General features: G+C 40.6%; 3 protein-coding genes across 10 annotated transcripts in view; 1 reads left to right on the top strand and 2 right to left on the bottom strand.

Annotated features, from left to right (window-relative positions):
* The window catches only part of LOC122883326 (glutamate receptor-interacting protein 2-like), a 33,653-nt gene extending 20,733 nt beyond the window's left edge, over positions 1–12,920 (bottom strand). Inside the window, exons 1-8 of one of the 5 annotated variants that reach the window (XM_044211832.1) lie at positions 12,513–12,920; positions 6,552–6,632; positions 5,713–5,851; positions 4,069–4,214; positions 2,425–2,508; positions 2,253–2,328; positions 1,484–1,629; positions 35–182 (exon numbers count right to left, since the gene is read on the bottom strand). In XM_044211832.1, the coding sequence (XP_044067767.1) occupies positions 35–182; positions 1,484–1,629; positions 2,253–2,328; positions 2,425–2,508; positions 4,069–4,214; positions 5,713–5,851; positions 6,552–6,632; positions 12,513–12,690 (998 nt within the window). In that variant the 5' untranslated portion in view covers positions 12,691–12,920. Of the gene's footprint in view, positions 1–34; positions 183–1,483; positions 1,630–2,252; positions 2,329–2,424; positions 2,509–4,068; positions 4,215–5,712; positions 5,852–6,551; positions 6,633–9,773; positions 10,336–12,512 lie in introns of those variants that run through there. The other 4 variants (XM_044211827.1, XM_044211828.1, XM_044211829.1 and 1 more) reach the window with 4 other exon arrangements.
* A 2,691-nt stretch (positions 12,921–15,611) lies between these two features.
* On the bottom strand, positions 15,612–19,045 carry rpl32 (ribosomal protein L32). Of its 2 annotated transcripts, none has more exons than XM_044211826.1 (4): positions 18,916–19,045; positions 18,020–18,120; positions 17,722–17,903; positions 15,612–15,773 (listed from the first exon to the last, which is right to left on the bottom strand). In XM_044211826.1, the coding sequence occupies exons 2-4, from the start codon at positions 18,113–18,115 to the stop codon at positions 15,644–15,646; spliced, it is 408 nt and encodes a 135-aa protein (XP_044067761.1). In that variant the 5' UTR covers positions 18,116–18,120; positions 18,916–19,045; the 3' UTR covers positions 15,612–15,643. The 2 variants fall into 2 exon arrangements, with proteins under 2 accessions (XP_044067761.1, XP_044067760.1); XM_044211825.1 differs by having other exon boundaries at positions 18,816–18,920.
* Positions 19,046–19,282: 237 nt separating this feature from the next.
* ssuh2rs1 (ssu-2 homolog, related sequence 1) lies at positions 19,283–24,752 on the top strand. 3 transcript variants are annotated; one of them, XM_044211824.1, is made up of 14 exons: positions 19,283–19,425; positions 19,516–19,558; positions 19,654–19,715; positions 20,250–20,354; positions 21,098–21,173; positions 21,295–21,424; positions 21,632–21,692; positions 21,793–21,914; positions 22,001–22,063; positions 22,158–22,240; positions 22,361–22,453; positions 22,602–22,707; positions 23,322–23,429; positions 23,968–24,752. In XM_044211824.1, exons 2-14 carry the CDS (start codon positions 19,536–19,538, stop codon positions 24,106–24,108), a joined length of 1,173 nt encoding a protein of 390 aa, XP_044067759.1. In that variant the 5' UTR covers positions 19,283–19,425; positions 19,516–19,535; the 3' UTR covers positions 24,109–24,752. The 3 variants fall into 3 exon arrangements, with proteins under 3 accessions (XP_044067759.1, XP_044067757.1, XP_044067758.1); XM_044211822.1 differs by lacking the exon at positions 19,516–19,558; XM_044211823.1 differs by having other exon boundaries at positions 19,370–19,558.
* Positions 24,753–24,789: the final 37 nt, after the last annotated feature.

Here is a 24,789-nt window from a genome sequence, read left to right as displayed (position 1 = left end):
TGTGGAGCAGTATAATGTAAGGGGTTGGTTTCACCTTTCCACCACGCTGGCTGCCTTTATCTTGTCAATAATAATAACTTGTTTACTCCTGTATATTGTTGTGGTGAGGCTGATCCCCAGGCTGGCAGAGGGACCTTTCACTATCTCCACCAGCAGAGGGCCTGAGGCTAGCTGCACTGCCTCTGAAACAGATAATACACACAGATATAATAGAGGCCAACAAGTTCACTGGCTGCATCTAAAGCCAAAAACACAATATATGTCTTTTACAATCTTAAGCGACAATGAAAAGACCCCAAAGCGGTCATAGAGGAGCACACTGTGATCAGATTTACATTGTTAACCAGCTTAAACTAAAAAACCTTAAACTGTTTTTTTCAGTTTGAAGATTCTGGTTCAGTCAGCAAGCAGGAGGTCTGAATCCTAAACTCCCACATGCAGAAAGATAATGTGTGTCAACTGTCCTTGGTGACCTGCCCTATTTTGCACAGAGCAGTGCAGAATTTGTGATCTTATGGAGAATTAGTCACCATGACCAAATGGAGGTTATAATCCGTGGTGAGTTCCTGTCTTCAGTGGCATATTTTACTACTTTTTGACCCAATAGGGAGGATATTTTGAACTCAAAATAGATTTGATTCACTCTGCACACTCATAGTCAAACTTACCTGTGTTGGTGGTAATTCCTTTTCACAACATTAGAATCCTGGTGTCAAAATGAACTGAAGAAACATTCTAAACACTGTTTTGCCAAAGCTGCTTAAAACAATACTGATATGTACTGTTGAGGATGATGTCATAGTGATGTCATCCGGGTTATCTCGGCCTGGGTATGGGGACTACACATTTATATTAGAAAGCCAACATTACAAATTGGAGATGTGGAGTTTGAAAGACAACAGAGTTTCACAGGCTGGGTAAGTTCAAACAAAAAGACGATAGCAAGTTGCATTATGGGAAATGCAGGAGCCAGTATTTTTGGAGTCAGGATATCTTGGCCTCTGCTGCTTCGATTTTCACCCTTCTTTTTGTAATCTGTCTCTTGTGAATCCCCCAACTTTATAAAAGTGCAATACTAAATCACTGGAGTACCACTTTAATGCACTGCTTTGAAAGTTTGGCATCTTGTCCCTCGAAATATGTAGTATCATCAGGGATTAGGGACATACCATAAAATGTCCAACTCAAAAATCCTTGTTAACAAAGCTAAGACTGTCCCTGAAAGTTGCCTGAAAAATAAAGTCAAGTTATGTTGTGACTATGTTATGAGAGCCCCATACATTATGATAAAATAGAGAATATCACTCTTTCCCTGTTGAAGTGTGCTCTTGGGCCTGTGTGACTCCCATGGTGGCGTCTTCAGCACCGACACTCACTCACATCCATGCAGCCAAACGGCCACATTATTTACCCTCAGAGCAACGCTGCCCTACCATGCCTCCACATATTCCCTGTGTGTGTGTGTGTGTGTGTGTGTGCTCACCCATGACAGAGACGTCATACTCAATCAGGAACAGAGCTTCCTGGCTGCTCTGCATCAGCATGGTCAGAGCGTCGGCGTGCTTCTCTCTGTTTAAAGGCATGCCGTCTATGCTCAATACTCGGTCTCCGGCCTTCAAAGTGCCCTCTCTGAAGAAACACAGAAGGAGAAAGAGAGAAAAAAATAAAACACAAGCGAACCAGCATAAGATACTCACACATGCGTTTAAGCACCAGTCATAGTAAATCATTAAACAGTTCCACATGAGTGTTCCCTTCCAGGTGAGATGAAGGATAAACGAGATAAATGGCCGTAAAGTCTTTGATGGCGAATTACGTTTGCTCCAGTGTTTTGTTGCTCTCATTTTTCATGGGGAAAAGTGCAATGTTGCGTTAGCCTCAGGATGAGCTGTGCCCTTTCTGCTTTGAAGATAACATACACATACATGTGTCACAGCCACAATTTCATGCTGCGGCCTGAGCACAGACTGATGCAAAATAAATAACGTGCACATAAAAATATTGTGGATTCAGAAGCATAATTCTTATGGGTAGAATTCCATATGGGTAATAGATATTTTCATTGTGGACAAAGATAAGGCAATTAGTAAAACACATAGGCTATCCATTGGGCCATACATCTAAATACACACACTACAGAACCATGCATGCAAGCACATTTACAATAATTTGAATAGGCTCGTTCATGCATGATCAAGACATATAAACAGCTACACTTGAATACACACAAACTCGTCTATCCATGTCCTCACCTGTCAGCGGGACCTCCAGGCCTGACGTATGTAACCACCAGAGGACGAGACCTGCGCCAGTCCTCGTGGAAGCCTCCTAAAGAAACAAAACACAGAGAATAAATCAGTGCAAAAGAGCTAAGGCTAATAATTTTTACTGAAGGATTTACACAAAAACATCCCATCCACCTACCTCTCATGACAAACCCAAAGCTGTTTCCCTCCTTGTGTAAGCACACATCTATGGTTTTAGTTATGACTCCTGAGGGGGTCTGGACTAAGAGTAGAGAGGAAAGGACAAAAAACTATTGTTATAACCCTCTAAAGCTACTTATAAAATGAAGTATTAACAATGTAAAACACTTTCACAAAAGTTTGATTATAGTGTCATGTCATATGAGTGTTGTGAGTGCTGAATCATGAGAATGAACATTGTGGAAATATGTTTAATTAATCTCAGTGGGGAAATTAATTCTCTGTATTTGACCTATACTAATGATTTAAGAGAAGTCAGCAGCCACAGTGCAGCACCGGGGGACTGACTCTGTTTCTGAGGCCAGAGCCTTGATCAAAGAATCCCAATAAGTATTGATTTGGTGATTTTCAGGTCGAAAGATGTCTCAATGTCGAGGTTAAATTGGGGCTAAATTTGGTTGGCATTTTTTAGGGTTAGGGTAAGCACCTGAAGAACACACAACAACACGAAGAGAAAATGCAAACATGCAGAAAGGCCACAGTTTAGATAGAAATGAGGGCGTACAGTATGAGATGCTTAAATTTGATGCTTTGTTTTACTGTCTGGAGCCTCAACTAAACTTATTTCCATCCACTGTGGAATTTTAAAATACACAGCATGTTTATTGTTAAGAGGATCCCCTTTAGCTTCCACTGATACTAGAATTTATGGAGTCTGGTTGTGCGCAAAATTATACATGGGACTATCCATACGTTAACAGTTATTAAAGAAGAAATTACAAGTTAGATGTTTGCATTACACCATATTAACTAACATACATTTCACTTGCAATCTGCAACTTTGTGGATTAAGAATGTATTTGATGTAGATAGGTTAAAGGAAGGAAGCTCTGTATAGAACTGTATCTTTCAAACAATTAGTTTTAGGTCTTGGAAGACATAACTGACCCTTCTGTTTCTGGCTAGTGTATATACCCGAGAAGATAATGACAGGATACTTGGATGAAGTCTAGTTTTGACATGCAACCAGGATAATTTGGAATGCATTTTGTCAATGCTTGTGTGATATAAACAATTGACAGCTAGTCTCTGTTTTGGACTAACTGCACGTTCACAACATCTGGAGGGACGTAGCGATAACACTTCCTGCTGATGTGTATGCCTCTCCCAATTTGTTTTAAACAGTATTATCAATGTGCTGAGATCAAGAGAGATGGTGGTTCAAAGTGGTACCCAGCAGCCTGGTTTCTTTAACTTGCTTTAACCGAGATCACTCTAGTTCCAGTGGCATGAGTCTATTCTGAGTAGTATGTCACTGTTGGTTTTTGGTATGCCGCTGTCATTCTACTTTGTTCCCTACATTCACTCATGTTCCACTGTCATATACCACTTCTCAGAGGCATATACCGATTCTTATTAACACATGCCACTGCTGATTATGGAATCAGATGCTGTGCGCAACTTATAAATGGCTTATCACACTAATTTCACTATCAGATACCACTGTCCAACAGCATACTCTATGTTTTACATCCACTTTTGAAAATACAAAGCATTTGTTTTAATGACGGCACTTTCTCTAAATGTCTGAGCATTTGTTGGACTATCAGGCAGAATATTCATCTTGCAGAACTACACCCACCAAACGGAGGCAGCTCGTACTCCACCTCCAGCACAACTCGCTCCCCGATGTTCTTCAGCAGGCTGATAATCTCATCATGGCGAAGCTTTGACAGGTTGATGCCATTCACTGACTTGATGTAGTCTCCTACATTCAGCTGGTCACTCCTGTGGAAAGTCATGGATAGACCATCAAGATCAAACTGCCCCGAGGGCCCCACACCACCAGGGGCCCAAAAAGCTCCAGATTGTTGCATATTTACACCACAATATCAGCATCTTGTGGTCAGGTCTTATTTTTAACACCTTAAAACTGTAAACATCTGTAATGTGAGAGATGTAGCTCGTAGTGATTGACCCACAGAGAAACTCTGCAGTCTCCCTCAGTTTTACGGAGCTTCTTAGACATTTTCAGCTCCTAGTTTTGATTTTATGGCACACAACTTTTATTCTCATCTCTCCAAACTCACTGTAAGATACCTGTTTGTTACAGTTAGCCCAACAATAGGGGCCCAACAGCAAATTATGTCCCCCAAAAAAGTTGATCCTATCATGATCAAGATGAGACCCAACTGTCTAATCTGTAATGAATATTCTGGCAGACTGTTACTGCATGATCCCACTGTGTGAAAGGGGCAGAAATGAAAACTGTGTGGTAACAGAACAAGCGCTGTCTAATGTGAACATTTACACAAGTAGTCATAGTAATCACTAACATACAGCGCCAACAGTGAGCGGATGCTGGAGTGGAATGGCTGAAAACGTCTCCTCTGCAGACCCTGACAGAGATGATTGTACATCGTGTCTCACATATGACATTCTGAGTCAACACGCTGTTCATTGGAGAGCAAATTAACTAAATAGATGCTCTGGCCTGCTCTCCCCTCTCACCTTTGGGCTACTGCCAATCACCACTGACAGCGGACAGAGAGAGATGTCTTAACCAGCAGAGCTGACCGACCTGTCATCTGGTCCAGTGTCATCACACAATGTCACTGCCAGTCTCTCTCCTGTCTGCCTGAGTGTCCCTCCACCCAGTAAATTAGCTAGCACTTCCACACAAGCATGAACTCAGCTGTGGGAAGACAAGCTGCTTGGAAGAATTAGCCCAGTGTCTGTCTTTAAAACCTCCTTGGACTTGACAAGTGATGTTTGGCCAAGACATTTTCAGAGGGGCTGTGTCATTCTTGTGTGTTTGTGTTACACTTCAGTCACACGCTGCTTAATCATCATGAAAAGTGAGTCCTCCAGTACATTTTCCTTTCATGTGGTTGATGTTGGGGAAAATTAGTTTAATATCGTTGATGTTGGGGAAAATGTGTTTAATCAAATCTTAATTAAGCAATCTTTGAACAACAAAAACAAGGTCACTTGTATTGAATAATTACCACCATGCAGTGAATTAAGCATGAACTGACAATAAAAAATGAAAAAAATAACATCTAAATTTAAATTTATGGACACACTTTACTTACAAATAAGCCCTGTTAGGGTATTACTCTGTGGGATGGCATCAAGCTAATCTAACACAACGCCTACAGTCCTGCAGTTAAGGCGAGCTGGTGTAACTTTGCAACACGCGCACGTTTGTGGGTGCAGAATAACAGGTCCGGACAGCTTGGTGTGGATGCCAGGTTTTAACCGCATCACAGAGCAGAGATCTCACCTGGCAGCTAGCCCACCTGGCCGTAGGTTTGACACTCTGGGCTTGCCATCCTTATCAGACCCTCCGGAGATGGTGAGGCCAAGGCTGCTGCCTTCCCTTTTCATCAGGTCCACCGTGGTCACTCCTCGGTACTCCTCTGCTGACAGATACAGACACAGGCACAGATCCACAGTCAGCATTAGCGTCTGCTTGACAGAATCACCCTGTCTGAGAGGCAACAACTTTTCTTCTTCTTTCTTCCCTGAATCTCTCACAGAAATGCTCTCTGACACACGACCACATACTTTATTTTCTCACTGTCCTGTCTTTTCCTTGTTCCTTTGAATCTCTCAATCTGAGTGAATCTTTGTGACAGGTTCATCAGGAGCAGGAGGAGGAGGAGGATGGAGTCAGTTTTATTAATACCACACTAAATACTGCCAATGGAAAGAAATTCAATGCATTATTACGAAAAAGACATACATTGAAATCCAATTGTAATCTTAAGTGAATGAAAATGAGTTTGACCTTAACACTGATGGATATGCGGCTATATAGTGTCATCAGAAGACTCATTCTGTCTTGTGGTCCACATTGTGCTGTGCAGTTAAATCGTTCTACGTGAAGTCTACCAAGTGTGGTTTAGTGCAAATGACAGGTATGCCACACAAGCGTTTTTTTTCACCTTATCTAAGCATTCAGAACAGTGCAACATCAAGCAAAACACAGCAGACACATGGCTCTGCATTCACACAGAAGAAAATCTCAGTGAAAGACGGCATGACTCTTTTTCTTTGTGAGGACGCAGGTGGAGAGATAGAAAACAAAATTATGTAAAGTCAGGTTTGACTGTATTGTACCTGAAAAGCTGCGCCTCTGGGACGAATGTGATTGGTCAGTTGCCCCGGACTCCTTGCTCCCCTTTGAGTATGGTCCTTCATCTGAGGAGACAGCAGGGAGATATGGAGGTGCTGTTATGAGGCACTGTGGTGATATGTAGAGAAACTCTGCAGCAGAAGGCTAAATGAACACGAGCATCCATTGCACATCACGACAGCTGCACACACTATAATGCTTTGAACTGCACCCTGGGTAACGTGAGGGCTCTGGGAGGGAAACAGCATTTAGCAAACAGCCGCATCCATCCATCAGGCATTAGCCAGCTGAAACAGAGTGATCAGCCTCAACTCAGGACCCTGAAAGGTCACGCCACTTTGTTTCCAGACAATCTTAAAAAAGGGTCAACGGTATAAAATAGCTCTTCTCTGTCTGCAGCAGAGACCCTTGAAAACCATTAATTTAACACAAGAATACATTTGCGGTGGGCTTGATGTATGCAACCACTAAAGCATGGGAATTTTTCTGAGGTAACAGCATGCAGTTAATGGACTGTTTGGGCATGGAGAGAAAATCATCATTTTCATGTCATTTACAGCAGCTGCTACAGAAAGCTGGGAAATGTTCAATCTGCTCTGCAGAGAAACTGATTTTTATTTTATTTTTTACCCACAGTGGGACCCATTTCTGACACAGCACACGGCTGGCCTCAGATTAGCAGAGCCACTGCCTTGGCCATCTGAACCTGAATGCAGCCATACAACCATGTCAGCAGTCACAGTGATGAGAAAACTTGATTTGGCACTTCTCTAATCCTGTCCACTGCGGATTACCTTTTTAGCTGTCCGCCACAGTGGTTGAACATCATATTACAAAGTTAAAGAGGAGCTGTGCCAAGTCCTCTTTTTAAGAGTGGAGGGGCCATGTGTTAGTAGCCTTACTACAGGCATCACACTTAAGTCATTACAAGCTAAAGTCTCAGTGACTGCTTTGATACTGCGCAGTACAGAGACTGGTTAAAACCTTATTTTTTAACACCCCATATTCAGAAACTGTGTAATTTATAAACTAGAGGTTTTCAAACTGTAAGGAGGCGTGGGAGAGATAAAGATATTGCGTGAGGTGAAAGGGACAGGTGCATGCTGGACCAACAGCTCATAAAGGCAATTAAGGTACTTAACCTTAAGAGCCCGATTATCGCATTTTGCATAAAAAATCATATTCCTTCTCGAAGCCATAACTCAGTCAAATCTGAACACACAGACATGATAAACATATTTTTAGATTCAGTGTGACTTACACTTTCATGGGACGACAGAATGTAAACATCCATAAATCTGCTTAAAAAACATTGTAAAAAACGTTCCTTATAACTCCAGAACTTACCTGAGAATCATCACGTTTTAAAGTTTTCTTTAGTATCAAAGCAATCCAATGATAGCTGTCTGCACATGCGTGGGTACACTGCAAACAGGAACTGCTAATAGCTAATTCAGCATACTTTTAATGATGCCAATTTGCCAAAATGTAAATACAAATACAAATATAGGCTAATAAAATGGAGCTCAAGTTAAATTCAGAGCTAACTCACTGAAATATGGCAACATTGTACTTCCTATTTGCATTCCGCAAAATTTAGGCTATGATTGACTACCAAATAGAGGTAAGACAAAGAGTAATAATATGAGTGACAAAATCTATTGATATAAACTTCAGTCATGTTGCACTATACATCAATCAATCAATCAAGTTTATTTGTCACATGTAATCATATTTGGTACAAGCACACAGTGAAATGTTATAATATTTGTGAATTTGGGGGGCACAGTTGTCTCAATTTTGTCTGCAGGCCTGACAGTATATCAATTTTTATCTGTGCTGATTTGTAAAGACTGAACTGGGGGAAGCAAGTGCACAGAGGGCATCAAATCCACTGCCTTCTCTCCGTCCACATCAAGTTTCGACATCTGCCCAACTGAAGATGAGGCCTTTAGACAGCTGAGAGGCATATATCCTTTGTCAAACCTTCTCTGAGCTGAGACCTTTAGGCAGGCCCTGGATACGTGGAGTAAAGAAGAAAATTCAGCCTTCTTGTGCACACAGCTGCATGACTCAGACCTTAACTACAGAAATATCTTTACAGGACTTTGCATATCATGGCGATGTATAGAAAATACATATGCATAATATGGTATTTCAGACTCATTTACACACATCCTTGCACAAATATCCTGTCCAGTAGCTGTGAGGCACAAACACACATACACAAAGTGAGTGACACATCACAAACACATTAGTCTGGGCAACAGCCTCGTAACCACGCTGGCTCCTAAGGGCCCCTGACAGTCCAGCAGCTGTCATTGCAGTCAAAAGGCAACATTAGCTCTGAGTAATGCGGATTCAACGCTCTGCACGTGACTGAACGCTACTGTACCATCAAGCCATCCCCCAGACATCCTCCTGAAGCTTAAAATAACCATCATTTACCCTACCCAGAATTAAGATCAGGATGGATCTGATTAATAAACAGCCCCAGCAATGAAACAACTATTAAAAAAAAAAAAAAAAAAAAAAAAAAAAAAAAAAAACTATCTCTGTTCTGTTGTCTATGAAGAGGACGTTAGTTATTGGCTCAAGGATGAGGTTTGCCAGATGAGCTGCATCTAAAGGACCTTGGAGCATTGCACGGACTAAAATAAAATTCTGTGCTCCTGCGTAAATATGTGGTGAGTTAATTAACTCCTGATTTAATTCAGGGCACTGTATGCCATCCCTCTCATAACCAATCAGAATGTAGGTTAAATATGGGGGTGTCACTGACAATGACAATGAAATCATAATGCTATTTTCAGATGTAAAACTTTATTTATAAACTGGGCCCTGCCAGACCCAGTTTATGTTGCCATATCTGCCCCAATTACACTTGGCAGGATGGTATTCAGAACTGGTGGTCGAGTCCACTGACATTTAAATCTCTTTCAACCCATCACAACCATAATACATGCATTGTAATGATTCTACATTCAAATTAATGTGTATTTAGGATATATGGATTGCAGATTTAAAATTAGACGGAACATTGGGAGTAATACTTTTCATTTGCAGAGGCTGCCCCTGCACTACAAGTACTACTATGAACTACACATTTACAGGTTCGTAAACTGAACCCCCTCCTGCCACAAATCCTCAATTACAACACACAAGCTGACCCCCTTGACTCTGCAAAGAAAGTGTGGTGCTCTTACCAATGCTGTTCTTGGTGTCTCTCCTCAGACCACACAGCATGGCTGTAGTTTAGTCAGCGCAGCCACCCTCGGGAAGTAACCTTGCTGATCTGTAGTAGTGGGCAGAGAGCGGAGGTACCGCGACCTGAGAGACCGAGTCTCAGCCGCTCAGATAAAACAGAAACACCATCTTCGTTCCTTCATTCCTCTGCCCTAAGTCTAACATTTCCTTAACCCTTGTCCCTGTTGGTAAAACCCAGCGAGGAATTGAGCTCCAAAGGGCAAAATTCTGATCCTCAGATGGTCTCTAGTTCCCTTCTCTAATTAAACTTGGTGACAAAAAGATGTCAGTCAAATGATTTCTCTCAATCCTCAAAACATGTAAATCTACCAAGCTCTGTTTTTCTATGAAATCCAACACAGGGAGCGCAATGGCTCATGTCCTCTTCTTGCCATCTTGCCATGGTTCCATTCTTGAGCTATTCTTACTAATCATTCGTCCTTTTCCAGAGGGTTTATCATCTCCCTGTTCATACACTCACATGAGCTCACACACAACCCTTCTCTCTTGTACAGCTACCAGAGTGAGTGTGTTTGCTCCCTCTCTCTCCCTCTGCCAGAGGGGTTCAGTGAGGCAGGCACACACACGATAGTCACTCCCTCCCCCAGCGCGCGCGCACACACACACACATACTCACTCTTTATACATTTCCCACTAAGTCAAACACCCCTCATATGCACATCCTCAAACCCACCCACACACAAAACTGCACACACCCCACACACTCAACTCTCGGTACAATTAACACCACCTGCACATTCATTGTCAGACTCAACCACAGTGTCACGTTTTTCTCACATAGAGACTGCGCCCATTTTACAGAGCTTGTAACTACACAGTGCAAATATCTCTATCTATCTCCCTCTCTCTCTCTCTCTCTCTCTCTCTCTCACACACACACACACACACACACAAGCACACAATGGAAAATGCATATGCAAAATTCCTGTGCAGAACAGCTGCCTGTTTGAGGACATGTCTAGCAGTTATTCATAAAAGTGCAGTTGTCGTGCACAAGACTCTACTTCTCATCATAATGTGATCATGTGAAAATAAACGAATGATGTGCAAATAGAAGCGAAAAAAGGGTAACATTTAGAATTGTGTGGAAATTAAATGCCGTTTCCTCTAAAACCCAGCATCTCATGTTTCCCCCCTCACGAGGGTCAAAGGACCCTCTGCTAATCCCGGGCCCACTGAGGTCCCTCCACCCAAACACAGCGGGACTAACGGGTCTGCCGGCTGACCCGTCGCCACACCTGTCTTGACCATTTGTCATGCACACAAGCCTCGACGCTTGCCACTTCCTGGCCCCCAATCTACCCACTAACAACAACAAACGCCGCCCTCCAGCCTCACTGGCAGCCCCTCTCAACCTCTTCTGCCTCATTTGTTTTGGTCACTGCGGACAAATTGGTTGTCATCGCTGAGACTTTGGAGGCAGGGAAATAAAAAACCCAACGTATAACGCCAGCAAAACAGAAATTCACAATGTTAAATTATACCCTCTATTCTACAACTGCTTATTTTACAGATGTGTAAAAGTGTGTGTGTGTGTGTGTGTGTGTGTGTGTGTGTGTGTGTGTGTGTGTGTGTGTGTGTGTGTGTAAACAAACATTTCCATGTTTCTACCAGCTATTGCGTGGAGTCTAATTAGTCAGCTGTTCCAGTGGACACAATACTCTTTGGTGTAGATAATTTCCTCTGAGACTTTTGTCCCCATTTACAATGTGAACGAGCGAAGTCTTTCGGAGCGCGACTAATTAATTTCCAAAAGAATAAAGAGAAGCGGGAGACGGAGCAGTGTGTTGGACTGATAAAAGCCTCTGGGAACAGGGCGGCAAACGTTGGGTTATAATAAAAAATGTACTTCTTTACACTTCCTCTGGACCAGATATCAACATTACTGATGTAGAGTGAGTGATAATGTAATGATTAGATTAAGAGAGCAGAATTTTTGCATTGACCTTGGCATACAAACAAAGAAAGGCCAGAAAAGAAACAAAGTAAGCAGAATTTAAAAAGACTGAAAAGGTGCTAAATATTTAAGTATCTCAATAAGATATTGACCTGTGACTATCTTCACAGTGTTGGTATTCCAGTGTTTTATCTACATTATTGTAAAAATAACCCCTCTTAAAATAGTCTACATTTTCGTTATACATAGGCAAAGCGGGAGGGCCTGAATCGTGAACCTGCTCCTCAATCAAACTGACCACACTGCCATCTTACGGTGATCACATCTAGTTGCAAGTGAAAGTCTGAAAAGCAAAAGGAGTCATTCACTTGACAGCCAGCACAGATCAGTGTGTGACGAAAAAGAGCAAGAGGATGAGGATGTGTCACACATACTCGTGCTTTAGTGTTCACCTTTAAGATCGGGTCAAAAGCCCAGATTTTAGTCAAGCAAATTTAACAGGCCTGCTGCACACATACAAACAGTTTAACTTTCTGTTTTTCAAATTAATTCGGGTAATGTACGCAATGTGACGACTGTTGGGGGGAATTAATTACAGATAAACTTGTTAAAGTCAAGTCATTTTGTGTAGGAAATACACCTCTTCTAAAACTGCATAACTTGGCAAATAACTAAAACTTTTAAGTCTCACATGTCTTGTTCTACAATATTAAAGACTTCAACTGAATATGTTACTATTTCCCCAAAAAATTGCATACAGTAGCTGTCCTGTCGGCTTTACCTTTGGTTCTCCCTCTGATGATGCCCAGTCGACATCTGAGAGAAAAAGAGAACATCCTCCTCTTTCCTCCCACAGACCAGCTGCCTTTTCTCAGGGAATCTGTGTGAGGGAACGCGAAGGAGAGCTGCTTGGGAGTGAGGCGCCCCTTTCCAAACACTACTCTCGCTGACATGTTCATTTTCTGACCAGCGGCAAGGAAAAGATGGATTCTGTCCTCTTCCTGACACTCTCACCATCTCTTAGACATTGCACTCCCTGCCTGTCCTGCTGTCTTCATGTTCTCCTCCCTCTCTGGAGAACTTCCAGTCCCCTCAGGTGAGTCTTTTCCAAGCCACTCTAGAAACAGGTGCAGGTTTTAAAAAGAGGAAAGATTCAGGTCCAACAGTACGCCTGTTTGTTCCCAACCATCACCGTAACTCACTTCCTTCAGTTCCAAACAGCCACAAGCTGACTGACCAAATAAATGTTATGTTTTTTCATCTTTGGCAATGTCAGTTTTACAGGAACAGATGGCAGAGGGCTCAGGGCTGTGGGGCACAGCTTGCCTGCCAGAATGCAATGGAAACTTTCTCTGCAGGGAGCCGGCTCTGAACATCACAAAACAATATACAATCTGAGCTGGCCATTTCAAGGCAATAACTTTTGATACCTTTTGATTTAATCTATTGATATTATACCAATGTGTCAGCTGCAGATTTTTCTAAACATGCTGATACATAATGCCAAACTGACTCCTTGCCATTAGTCCCAAACCTGGGAGGAGACTGTGAGCTGACTTCTTCACATTTTTCAAGGACTCCCAATGGGCATATGGTCTTAAAGTACAAGTGTATGAATCCATTCTTGGCTTACTTTATTCTAACCATATACAGTGTGTTATTTAAAGGAGAACTCAATCAATTTTACACATCAAGATCAGTTTACTAGTCATGGTTGGTACTACTCAAACATTGGTAAAACAGTTGTATAATGTCCTCTATGGCCCTGAAGGGAGCTTTCAGTCTGAGACAATATACCTGATGGCGCCATAGTGATGTCATCAGGGTTATCTTGGATTAGGCCTGAGACATCAAATCTTTAACAGAAAGCCTATGTTATGAACTGCCTGGGCCTCATTTCACAAATTGATGGATGAAGAAGTCCTCCAATATTTTACTTAGGTAAAAGTAGCAATACCACTCTGTAAACTCTACTTTTGGACTTTTACATGTAAAATGTCCTGCATTCAAGGTTTTTACCTCAGTATAAGTACAAAAGTATTATCAGCAAAATGTACTTTAAGTATTAAAAGTAAAGGTAATCGTTGGGTCCCTTTCAGAGTATTACAATTATTGGAATATTATCATAATTTATCCCTTAACACATTAGTAGCATTTTAATTCAGTCCAGGTGGAGCTAATCAACCAGCTACTTTATGTGCTGTTGGATAATTTAATCTATATTGATGCATCTGTTTTATTTATATATAAGTAGTTATATTTTAGAAGTTGACCATGTTTTGTATGTAAAATCTTAATCTGCAAAGTAACAGCTGTTAGAAAAATGTGGAGTAAGAATATAAAGTAACACAGAATGGAAATACTCAAGTAAAGTACAAGTACCCCAAAATTGTATTTACATACAGTACTTGAGTAAATGTACTGCAAATGCCAATCACTTAAATTTAGTCCTCTCTCACGATCATGCATGGGTCGCAAGTATGGTGTTTCTTTTGATTAGTTAAATGTGTCCAAATTGACGTGAGGGAACACATGTATGTTTATTAGTCAGGTCTGATCAGAGGCATTAAGAAGTTGCATTATGGGAAATGTAGGATACTAGGAATCTGTATCTCTTGGTTTCTGCTCCATCAATCTTGACTGCTCATTTCTCTTGCAAGTTCCCCAATTTAATTGGAAGTACAATAGCAAATTCCTGGAGTACCTCTTTAATTCCTTTAAATGTTCCAAGCTAAAGGTTACACTGACTGGTCTTTTCAGTGTCCAAAATGAGCTTTCATGCACTCATTCTGACTCATCACAGAACTCAAAATGTATGAATCTGGTGCCCACTGATTAAATAAATTTTAATCCTTGAAATTGCTTAATTCTAGCTAATTTAAGCATGGCTTTGATTTATACTTTGAGTACCTGCTTTAAGATTACTACATTTTCATCTTGTGATTTTTTCGATGCTGCTTATTTGTCCAAGCGACCTGGAATAATTTTGGTCAGTTAAATAAAACCCTGAATTGAATCCACGATGTTCTTTGACAGCGAGAAGCCTTAAAAACTGTAAAAGCTTGTACTCCTTCAGACACTACACTACAAGAGATCATATTTTGAATGAAAACTGTTTATACAAAAGTTATGTAGCCTCCTCTGTAGAATATGGGTCACCACCACTCTTCTTCAGGCGCCTTGCCCTTTTGTTCAGTTACAGTGTCCAGTCAACTGGAAGGACATGAGGAATAACCCATTTACCCAAGGGAGAATACAACCAGCTCTGTAGCCATCAATGCAGAAGCCAACTCATGAGCATTTCTGTACTACTCTGATGCCTGTGCACCATACAAAAATAGTTCTAGTCTCTGAAGTATCATGCCCCAAATGAATTACCCATTTCTAATTCCTTGGTCACTCCAACACCTGTCAATACATTCAAATTTCCCTCTACCAGTGATACCAGTTTAAATGAGTGTCAGAAGCAAACCTGATGTTGAAAAAAAATTAATTGTGTGAGTGCCATTGTTACTCACCATTTACTTCAGACATACAGGCAACTTTGACTGACTTAAGAAGCAAAATAAAATCACTGCATCGAGTGAAAAACTTTTTTCTCAGTTATTGGGTCCTTGGACAACCAATCTACCAACAGTCAGTACAATTTCAAGTTTGTCTGTGTCCAAATTGCCTTACTTCCTACCAGCAAACAACAAACAACCCACTAAATTGTAAACTATGAGAGCAGCCTTTCTCCTCAATAAAAGTATTTCAAGTTTGAAACATTCTGGACATGGAAATTTATATCACATTTCACACATTTGAGATTTTTCTAGACCCGTGCAACAACCCTGCTAACAAGCAATGAAGTGCAGAAAAATTATCCACGAGCCAGTTACAATTTTTAAACATTTATTGTGAATAACCAGTTTATTCGTTCTCCTCGCTCCTGAGCCTGGCGTTGGGGTTGGTGATCTTAATGGCCAGCTGAGCTGCCCTCTCCACGATCAGCTTCCTGTTCTTGGAGGAGACGTTGTGGGCGATCTCAGCACAGTGAGTCCTACAGAGGTAAAGGGAAGGGCGTTGGGTTAATGAAATTAATGACGAGATGTTTTCACTGAAATATCAGAGCGACAGTTTGGGCTGCAATTGTGTTGAGGTTTCTATTACAGTGCTGGAATAACCTACGGTCAATTCAAAATAAAGCCACACTTCTAATACAATAAAGCCATATTAAACAAATGTGCTTATCAGAATTATTTAACAAGCATAAAATCACCTTGTAAAATTAGATAGTTTTACAGCAGCTTTGGTCTCATGTAGCCCATTTTTTCTTATATAATTTCCTATTGCTTTGGCAGATCACTCGTGGTTTGCAGAAACTCAAACATTTTTTGGCTGTACATTTAAATGGCAATTTTTCTGCATAGGGTAAACACAGCCACATTGAAAAGTACAAGGTTTCTGAAACATGACAGTAAAGGGTGGTGACAGCTTCTTAAGAACACCCCACTACCTCAAGTCTAACAAAGCCGAAGCACACAACCTACCCCAATCATGAAACCAATGATAAATACAGAGGCGGATGAGAGGATGAAAGTAGCCACTAAATGTGACTGCAACTACAGAAAAACATTTTACGAGATGGAAAATGTTTGAGTCCATCCATAGTGTTTGACTTTATGCTTCCAAAGTAACAACAGATGCCACCTACAATTGAAAAAATTTAATTTATATCACTTTAAACAGTCTGTTAAACTTCCTCACTCATCCAAACAATCAATTTAAAAGTTGACAATAAACCCAATTCTGACTGTTCTCTGAACTACTGACACAACAGGGACTACTTTGAAGAAAGTGAAACTGGTCTCAAAATCAACGTCACCATATCTGGAGTCGACTGGACTCAGGTAGTATAATGATTGAAGCCTGAAGCAGCGTGAGCTAAATTTCACCTTAACTCTGGCTTTTAACTTGGGCTGATCAGATTTAGCTTGTTACATTGTATCCAAACAGTAAACCATATCCCTGCTGACCAGACTGCTATTTCTATAGATTTATGGGTGCAATAATAATGATAACAACAACAACAGCCGGCTCAAACTTCTACTAGATGCTGGCTACAAAAAAAGTGGATGGGAAAAGAAAGACAAACGTTTTCCTCAAGAGATTACAGATCTCAATAGTTCATTTCACTTTTAAAGCGTCTTTGTGCCTTCTCAAATTGTTTCGTTAAGATATCACGGTTTTAAACATGGTTGACAATCCGTAGTCTACCCGCTTCTGTGGTGCTCAACATGAGCGAGTGTAGCTGCAGTATGAGCTTGGTTCGTTAGCTCACACTGCACAGGTTTTAGGCTATACACGTTTTGAGCTGTGCTTTCTTCTTGCTCAAGCTTCAAAACTAAGTCGAGGTAACTGCCACCCGCTCGCCCCACTGTGTTATTCACATTTATTTTCTGGGTTAAAATAAACCAACATAAAAAAATCTATATTAACGCTAAGCATCTATCCCTGCAGAAACCTATGAATGATGTGATTAACACAAGACTCATGGTTTACAGCGCACAGAAAGCAAGAAAGGCTATCAAAGGAGATTCTTGGACATAAAATTGATTAATATTGACAATTAATCTTGATTTTTTTCACAGCTTCAAAGTGAAACTGCATGAAATAAAATATCCCAGGTTATCCAGGAATGCCAGCATCAGGTCTTTACTAAGAAACTATGTTGGACTATGTGACTTTATCAAGCCATCATATTTGTCACATGAGGCTCAGCAAGCATCCACAATTGTGATTATTATTCTAATCACGTAAAAGTGAACTATTACAAAAACATTGTCATAGTAGTTTGTAACCTTCTGAACAAAGATGGCCTTTTGACATGTTAAGAGGATGCTCAGTTAATCAAACCTTGTCCGAGCCTTATACCAATAAACTTGGTAAGTAGAGAAAAGTGATCTACATTATTTGACAATATGCATGCACACACACACACAACTTACTTGTTACTCATCATCAGGACCTCGAGCTCCTTGACATTGTGCACCAGGAACTTCTTGAAGCCAGTTGGCAGCATGTACTTTGTCTTCTTGTTGCTACCATAACCGATGTTGGGCATCAGCATCTGACCCTTGAACCGCCTGCGGACCCTGTTGTCAATACCTCTGGGCTTACGCCAGTTTTTCTGTTGGAGATATGAAAAAGATATTCAAGGATCAATAGCTTGTAAGTCCAGCCTTGCAAGTAAAAGCAGGGGTCGGACCTAGAGGAACATGTCTAGTATGTAATGCAAACTCTTACCGCAATCTTCACATATCTGTCAGATTGATGGCGAATGAACTTCTTGGTTCGCTTTTTGACAATCTTGGGCTTTGTGAGGGGCCTGAGGGCTGCCATGGTGACTGAGGACAGGAAAAAAAGGAAAGGTTACCACCAATTAAGCATGATTATGTGAGCTTCAGAGTTGCAGCATTACACAACGTGCTACATACTACTAGGAATTTGCATAAATTACTAATTTAAGTGAAAAAACGCATGACGAATTGGCAGAAACTTAATGTTAAGCCTAAACATTAAGCTTAATGTTAAATGTTGAAGTTCCTGCTACTCACTCACTGCTAACGTTACATTTATAAACTAACTCACTGCTAATGTTACATTTATAAACTAGTTCTCACTGCTTTAACGATCACTGAGACTGCGACTAATGAATCACGTATACATCAACTTTTCTGTGGAGTGAGCCTTAAGGTAAACGTGTTGACCAATGTCAGCTAGCCAGTTAGCTTCTACTGGTGCAGTCAATGTTAAGCTGGCTAGCTAGCTAGCCATGTTACTCTACTTCATGCATTCTGCTTCAGCAGTATAGCGTTGACCAAAAAAAAAGAATCTAATTTCACGTCTAATGTTGGCAACTGCTATTTGTTATTTCACAACGCTTATCTGTAAGCCACGTTGTACAGCAGGCCTTTAATGAATACTACAACCCAATTTCAGGGGGAGAGCGCTAGCACCCAGTCAGCCGCTTTGGAAGCAGCACCTTGCTCCAGAACGACACATTAAAGACGGTATAAAATTATAAAACGGTTAATTTTACCTAACATATATAGTGTGGATGTCTATGATTGATCAACCATATCAGGATGGTCAAAAAACGCCCTAAATCGCGCGGATTAATGTAGATTGCATCGACTCACCCGCCGATGTGAATCCAAAAGGGACCTCAGCGACAGCGGAAGGAAAGAAAAGGACTTCCGCGAGTGTTGCAAAGGCTCATGGGTAGTGTATTTTATCAGCGTACAGTACTTTAAGGCGCCCGTGGTTCACTGGAATTTACAATTCTTTCTCAAAACGTATTATTTAGTGAAACAATATGTCGTGTTGTTTGTTGTTGTTCACTGAGTTTTATATTATCAAGTTTTTTTTTGCTGCACGCACATCTGTACGCCCACCGTTAACATTTGTTCACTGTTCATGATTTGTGCGCACTTCCTGAACAACAGTTGAGATATGATAATAGGAGGGGGCTTTCTGTACTTCTCGTAACTGAGCGAGCGCATTATCATAAAATACAATTTTACCACAGTGTAAGCTCTCAAGCTGAACCAAGAACACCAATAAAGTGAAGTGTTGTTCCTGTTCAACTGTCAGAAGAGGAGGCGGTAGCTGACTAACATGCTGGAAACTGGGGTGGGGTGTGATAAAAGGTAAATGATCTGATTTTTGTCACATGATTGGTTCCTGTTTGTGGTTAGCTCACATATGAAGTCTTGGACTGTTCGTATTTTGTCGTTTAGTTGTTTTCCAGCGCTATGAAATGGAGTATCAGCCTATATTGAGGTGAGCGTCGTAATGTTGTGTGTTTTTCTCCAAAGTAAATGTTGCACACTGTTTTCCGCCTCACTGGCCTAACTTTCGTTTCCCCTTACTTGCAGCCAGAACCGCACGTATGGAATTGCCAATCCCGGTTATGTACCAGCAGCAGAAGGGGCGCCTGGTAAGATTCATGGAGGTGTAATATAAGCTTTTGCACTGAACGTTAAGCCATTTTGTAATGACTTGCATGTAAAGCTCTTTAATTGCTTCCGTTGTACAGTACAATTCACACACATCGGAGTGACGTCATTTCGACGGGCAGGTTATTTGAGGTGGCTGGCACGGTGGTGGCTGTAGGACTAGTGTGAGATACTAGTTTTACAGAGGTTTTAGTGTTTGTTAAAGGACCAAACCCAGCCTGTGAGTCTTTAGTGTAGCTGTAAAACATCTCAGAATGGATAATTACGCGAGGGGCAAGTCACTCACTCACTCACGACACTGTCTTCTGGTGTTGTCACGTAGGCACTTGTTGTTATAACTTGGAAACTCAATAATTTAGCTTTTCTGGGGGGGAAAGTGAAGCACACTAGAGTTTCTAACAGTTTTTTTTATAGGCTAGTCGTTTGTGTAATGCATGAAAACTTAATAAGCTTTATAACATTTTAAAGTCTACATCAACGCACATGACTAAACTGGCTCTTCTGGTTTGTTTTAGCAATGTTCGCCCCACCCGCAGCTGACTCCCAGGGCCCCAGTGCTCCTCCGGCCAGCATGTTTGACAGCATGCCTGGCTATGAAGGAACAGTTTCAGGAGGAGGAGGTACAGCATGCCGCACATACTCCTTTAGTAGTTCCTTAAACAGTCTATCCTGCAACTGAATGTGTCTAAGACCAAAGAGATTGATTGACTTTCGCAGGAGACCTACTTCTCTTTCTCCTACTATCATTAAAGGGGAGCCTGTGACTGCAGTCCAGCAGTACAAATACTTGGGAACCATCCTGGATGATAAACTTACCTTTGATGCCAACACTGATTTTATTTACACAAATCTCTGTTGAAAGTGTTCTATTCTTATATGATCCGTTGGTTTCTCAGTGTGAAAAACGAGAACTTGCTGGGAAAAAATGTGAATGTGTGCCGTAAAGTCGCTGGTGTCTATTTAAATGATCTTTGCCACTTGTATCAAGTCAGAGCCACACAGAAAGCTCAGGTCATCTTACTGGACTCCCAATACCCTCTTTATAGTGAGTTTAAATTGCTTCCATCAAGTCAGAGGTTTAACCTTCCTAGAGGTGAGACAAACAGATGCATCTTTTATTCCATCATTGGCTTTTTAAACTAAATGTGATTTGGCCTGTGTCTAGCTGTGGATGTGATAGGGTGCCCCTTTTTTTTCTTTCTCACTGCTCTCTTATGCCTGAGCTGTTGTACTGGATTTTACATGTGTACCTAATAAAGGTGCCACTAAGTGTATACTGTATGTTTAAAAAAAGCACTAGGAATGATTGCTCTTAGGATAAAGCAATGAAACAGTACAAAAAAACTTTCAATATCTGCTGCAGGTGGATTTCTGCCCCCTCCGATGCCTGCTTACCCAGTTCCTCAGCCTGAACCTGGACCTGAACAACCACATTGGAAGTAAGGCTCAGAATATTTCCTTTCTTTCAACATGACTTTCCACTGTTTTAAGATCAAAGCAATATAAGCACTTAATGTGCTGTTATTACTTCCTCTTAAAACATTCCCCCACTGCTGACAGTATCCCATCTATAACTGAAAATACTGCCCGGGAGGCGTTTATCCTGTTTGCCTCCAGCAAATGCTGCTACAGTTCAGCACCAGCAAAGGATGGTGTGATCACCAGCATGGAGGCCTTCAATACGTACAGGGTAAGAGGAGGTCTCTTCATGTGTGTTTGTTTGGGGAAAAACTGCTAGAAAGGCATGAAAATCATAAGAAGCAATAGCTTGTATAATAGTTTTGGATGTTCATTGCATGAATAACCAAAGTAAGTGGCTGTAGATCATTTAATATAACCGGATAGAGCAAGAAAATGACTCTTGATTCTTGTTTTCTCCACCCTTGCTTTGTTTTAGTACCGCCTGGAAACCTTTACTGAATCAAGATCTACAGAGTGGAGTCACGAACCGTACAATGGTACAGCACTATTACTTTGTGCATCAGTTGGATGAGTTTAATTCTCTGTCAGCTATTTACTGCTCACTGATAATTGAATATGTTGTTTTATTTGGATCAGGTCAGTCAGTGGATGCCTTTGCCCAGTCACCTCCAGGGCCTTGGGATATTCCTGCTAAATCTCCCAATTTTTTTCTGAATGGCAAACAGATTATCAAGGTTCCCTACACATCATCTGTGAAGGTAAATTATACAACACACTTGGAGAAGACAAAGCTCCTGTAATTGCTTTTAGAGATTTTTCCTGACGAGAAACATTTCACATACAGAACTGCCACGTTTGTGTGGGAATGGGGCGAAGACCTTGCAAAGACTGTGTCGGTGTTGGTAATGTAAGTCATTTCCACAGACCTTGTTGAAAGGGTTACTTTTAGACCTTTAGCGAGATTATCTGATCATTTTATTTCTTTTCTTTTCTCCTGTCAGAAAGTTTGTTGGGTCTGCAAAGGATCTGGTTTCCACCACGGAAACGATGTATGCCACCACTGTAGTGGCAGAGGGAGGGAAAAGTAAGTGTTAACCGTTGCATCTCATAAATTTCTAATGTAGTAAAAGTGACAGTAAGTGCAGTGCAGTTTGTGCTAATCCTAGAAGATACTGATAGTTATTAAACATTACTCTGTTTACAGTTGCAACCACTGTCACGGGCGAGGATCGAAGGAATGTGAAACATGCCGTGGAAAACAACAGCTTCTGGTCTACATCAACCTCACTGTGAAATGGTGTTGCTTCCTCAACATTGTTTATCTGTCAAGAATGTCTGATTTAATTAAAGCAATGAATAGTTTTTCTTAATCTGAAGGTCATCAGTACTTAACAACAGTTGTAAAATTAACCTGGATTTCTTATTTTTTATGTACATGCTTTCAGGACCAACAACTCTGATAGCTACGTTGTGGAACAGTCAAGTGGACTGCAGTTGGACAACCTTAGCAAGGTGTCTGGCAAAGAGCTTTTCAGGGACTCTCAGTACATGGTAAAATAACTTTTCTCACTTTCTCAGGGGGCACAAGATATAAGTAGGGGAGGATTATGTTTTTATAATACATAGAACATGCAGATTGCTTAGAGTTTGGTGAGAACATTTTGCCTGACTTATTAGACAGTTGTTCCACATCACATGTCAACACAGCCATGTTCTAATCACTTCAGTGGTCTACACAGCTCACATCATGCTTGCATTACATTACACTTTACAAGGTTAACTGGCAGGCTTCAGGTCTATTTTCTTCAGTTTTATGCTTGTAACTACAGTTATTGTGCTTTGGGTTCTGCACTGTTAAAAATTGGGTAACCACACAGAGGCAATGTGACTGAACACATCCTGTGTGACAATGATGGAGGACTGAAGCTGCAGCTGCAGCTGACATGCTCCTTTCACTATGCAGCATGTGTACTGTGTAGACATTATGGCCTAATACTGACCCTATATTTAGAGGTCATAATTGTGTGTGTAAATTTCCCTCTTTGCACCCCTCACCCAACACAACTTTTGTTATCGTGCTTGATCCGTCAATCAATAAATGAACGTCATTAAAACAGTGATGGTGATTCAGCACTTATTTATATTTTTCTGATTACCCTGTGCAGGTATACCCAGTAATGGGCTTCCCAGACCCCACAGTGGTGCATGCTGCACAGCGCCTTGTCAGTGAACACCAGGCCAAGTACTCGCAGACGTCACGCATTCTGCAGCAGGTAACATTGCATCTGCTTTATTTATAGCCTACTATTTTGATACAAAATAATTTTGTCAATGTTAATGGACTAGATAATACTTGTGATGAAAACCTAAAGCCAAATTTTGTGTTTGTGCAATATTCTGTGTTAATGCTCCTGTGCAATATACTCTTTTCAGTTTAAAATTGCCTATTTATTGATATTGATATTTATTCATACCTCTGTTATTGCTGTGCAATATCCTCCGTCTCTTAATAAGCTACACTTAACTTGACAGTTCATGCACTATTACCTTATACCGTATTATTATCATCAACCGGTAAACCCACTTTGTACTTCACACTTATTTTATACTTATACCCACTTGGTACTTAATTTATTTTCTGACCTGTATTATAGTGTCTTATATTTTTTGCTTAGTACTTCTATTCCTGTGTGCACTGACGTGATAGTGAGCTGCTGTAACAAAAGAGTTTCCCCTCGGGGATCAATAAAGTATTTCTGATTCTGATTCTGATCGTGTAACACGCTCATATTTGCTTTCTTTTGTCTGCAGCGTCAAACCATAGAACTGATCCCCGTCACCAAGGTGACCTATTCGTGGAAAGGGAAATCACACATTTACTTTGTTTACGGGAATGAGTTCAAAGTTAATGCAGATAACTATCCTGCTACTTGTTGCTGTGCTGTCATGTAATTGCAATGGTTGTGTATGAAGGTTTTTCCTTTCCAAATCATTGGATATCTAAATAAGTTAATTTTTCTTACAAGTCAGTTCTACTGATTAATGGGGAGTTCCCTGACCTTGTCTAAGTTTGATGTTCAGTTAAACAGAACCTATGAACTCCCCACAAGTCAGTAGAACTGATGAAGCCTCTTGAACAAGCAACCTTCAAGGCTACACAGAAACTCAAGTTAACCTTTGACTAACTACTACAAGATAACTAATGATTAGAAAGTCATTTTTATTGTTACATGCCATTTTTATGCATGCATGACAGAAAAGAATTGCTTACTGACACAATATAAATCATAATCGTACTATAATTTTTTATCATCAGTAAAACCAACTATTTGATACTGAATATTATCTTTTTGCAACAGTGTTATTTTTTTGATGTTAGTAATATGTATTAGAAACTTATCTGTTTGTTCTCATGGCAACAAACTAACTGTTTTCTATGTGAATGTAAATCTTTTGTAAAATGTGTAATACCTGCTTTACTTACTGCATTTGAATGAATGACATTTCTTATTTTTTCTTTAACATTTTATTAACAAACAGCATGGTAAACGTAGAAAATACATAAACAGATAAAGAATAAATTGTGTTTCTCAATGTTTTGCTGTTGAAGCGTTTCGTCATTAAAAGTCGACT

Source organism: Siniperca chuatsi, linkage group LG10 (genome assembly GCF_020085105.1).
Source record: "Siniperca chuatsi isolate FFG_IHB_CAS linkage group LG10, ASM2008510v1, whole genome shotgun sequence".
Classification (NCBI taxonomy): domain Eukaryota; kingdom Metazoa; phylum Chordata; class Actinopteri; order Centrarchiformes; family Sinipercidae; genus Siniperca; species Siniperca chuatsi.
The sequence above is the reverse complement of the archived record's forward strand: the minus strand, read 5'-3'. Positions and strand labels throughout refer to the sequence as shown.

Excerpts from the sequence above, each read along its gene's own strand:
- ssuh2rs1 (XM_044211822.1), top strand. The coding sequence starts at position 19,394 with ATGCTGGAAACTGGGGTGGGGTGTGATAAAAG. Across the intron at positions 20,355-21,097 it reads AACAGTTTCAGGAGGAGGAG|GTGGATTTCTGCCCCCTCCG; the intron begins GTACAGCATGCC and ends TATCTGCTGCAG. Across the intron at positions 22,241-22,360 it reads AGTGGCAGAGGGAGGGAAAA|TTGCAACCACTGTCACGGGC; the intron begins GTAAGTGTTAAC and ends CTCTGTTTACAG.
- rpl32 (XM_044211825.1), bottom strand. Across the intron at positions 17,904-18,019 it reads ACAGATATGTGAAGATTGCG|AAAAACTGGCGTAAGCCCAG; the intron begins GTAAGAGTTTGC and ends TATCTCCAACAG. Across the intron at positions 15,774-17,721 it reads GTCCTGATGATGAGTAACAA|GACTCACTGTGCTGAGATCG; the intron begins GTAAGTTGTGTG and ends TTACCTCTGTAG.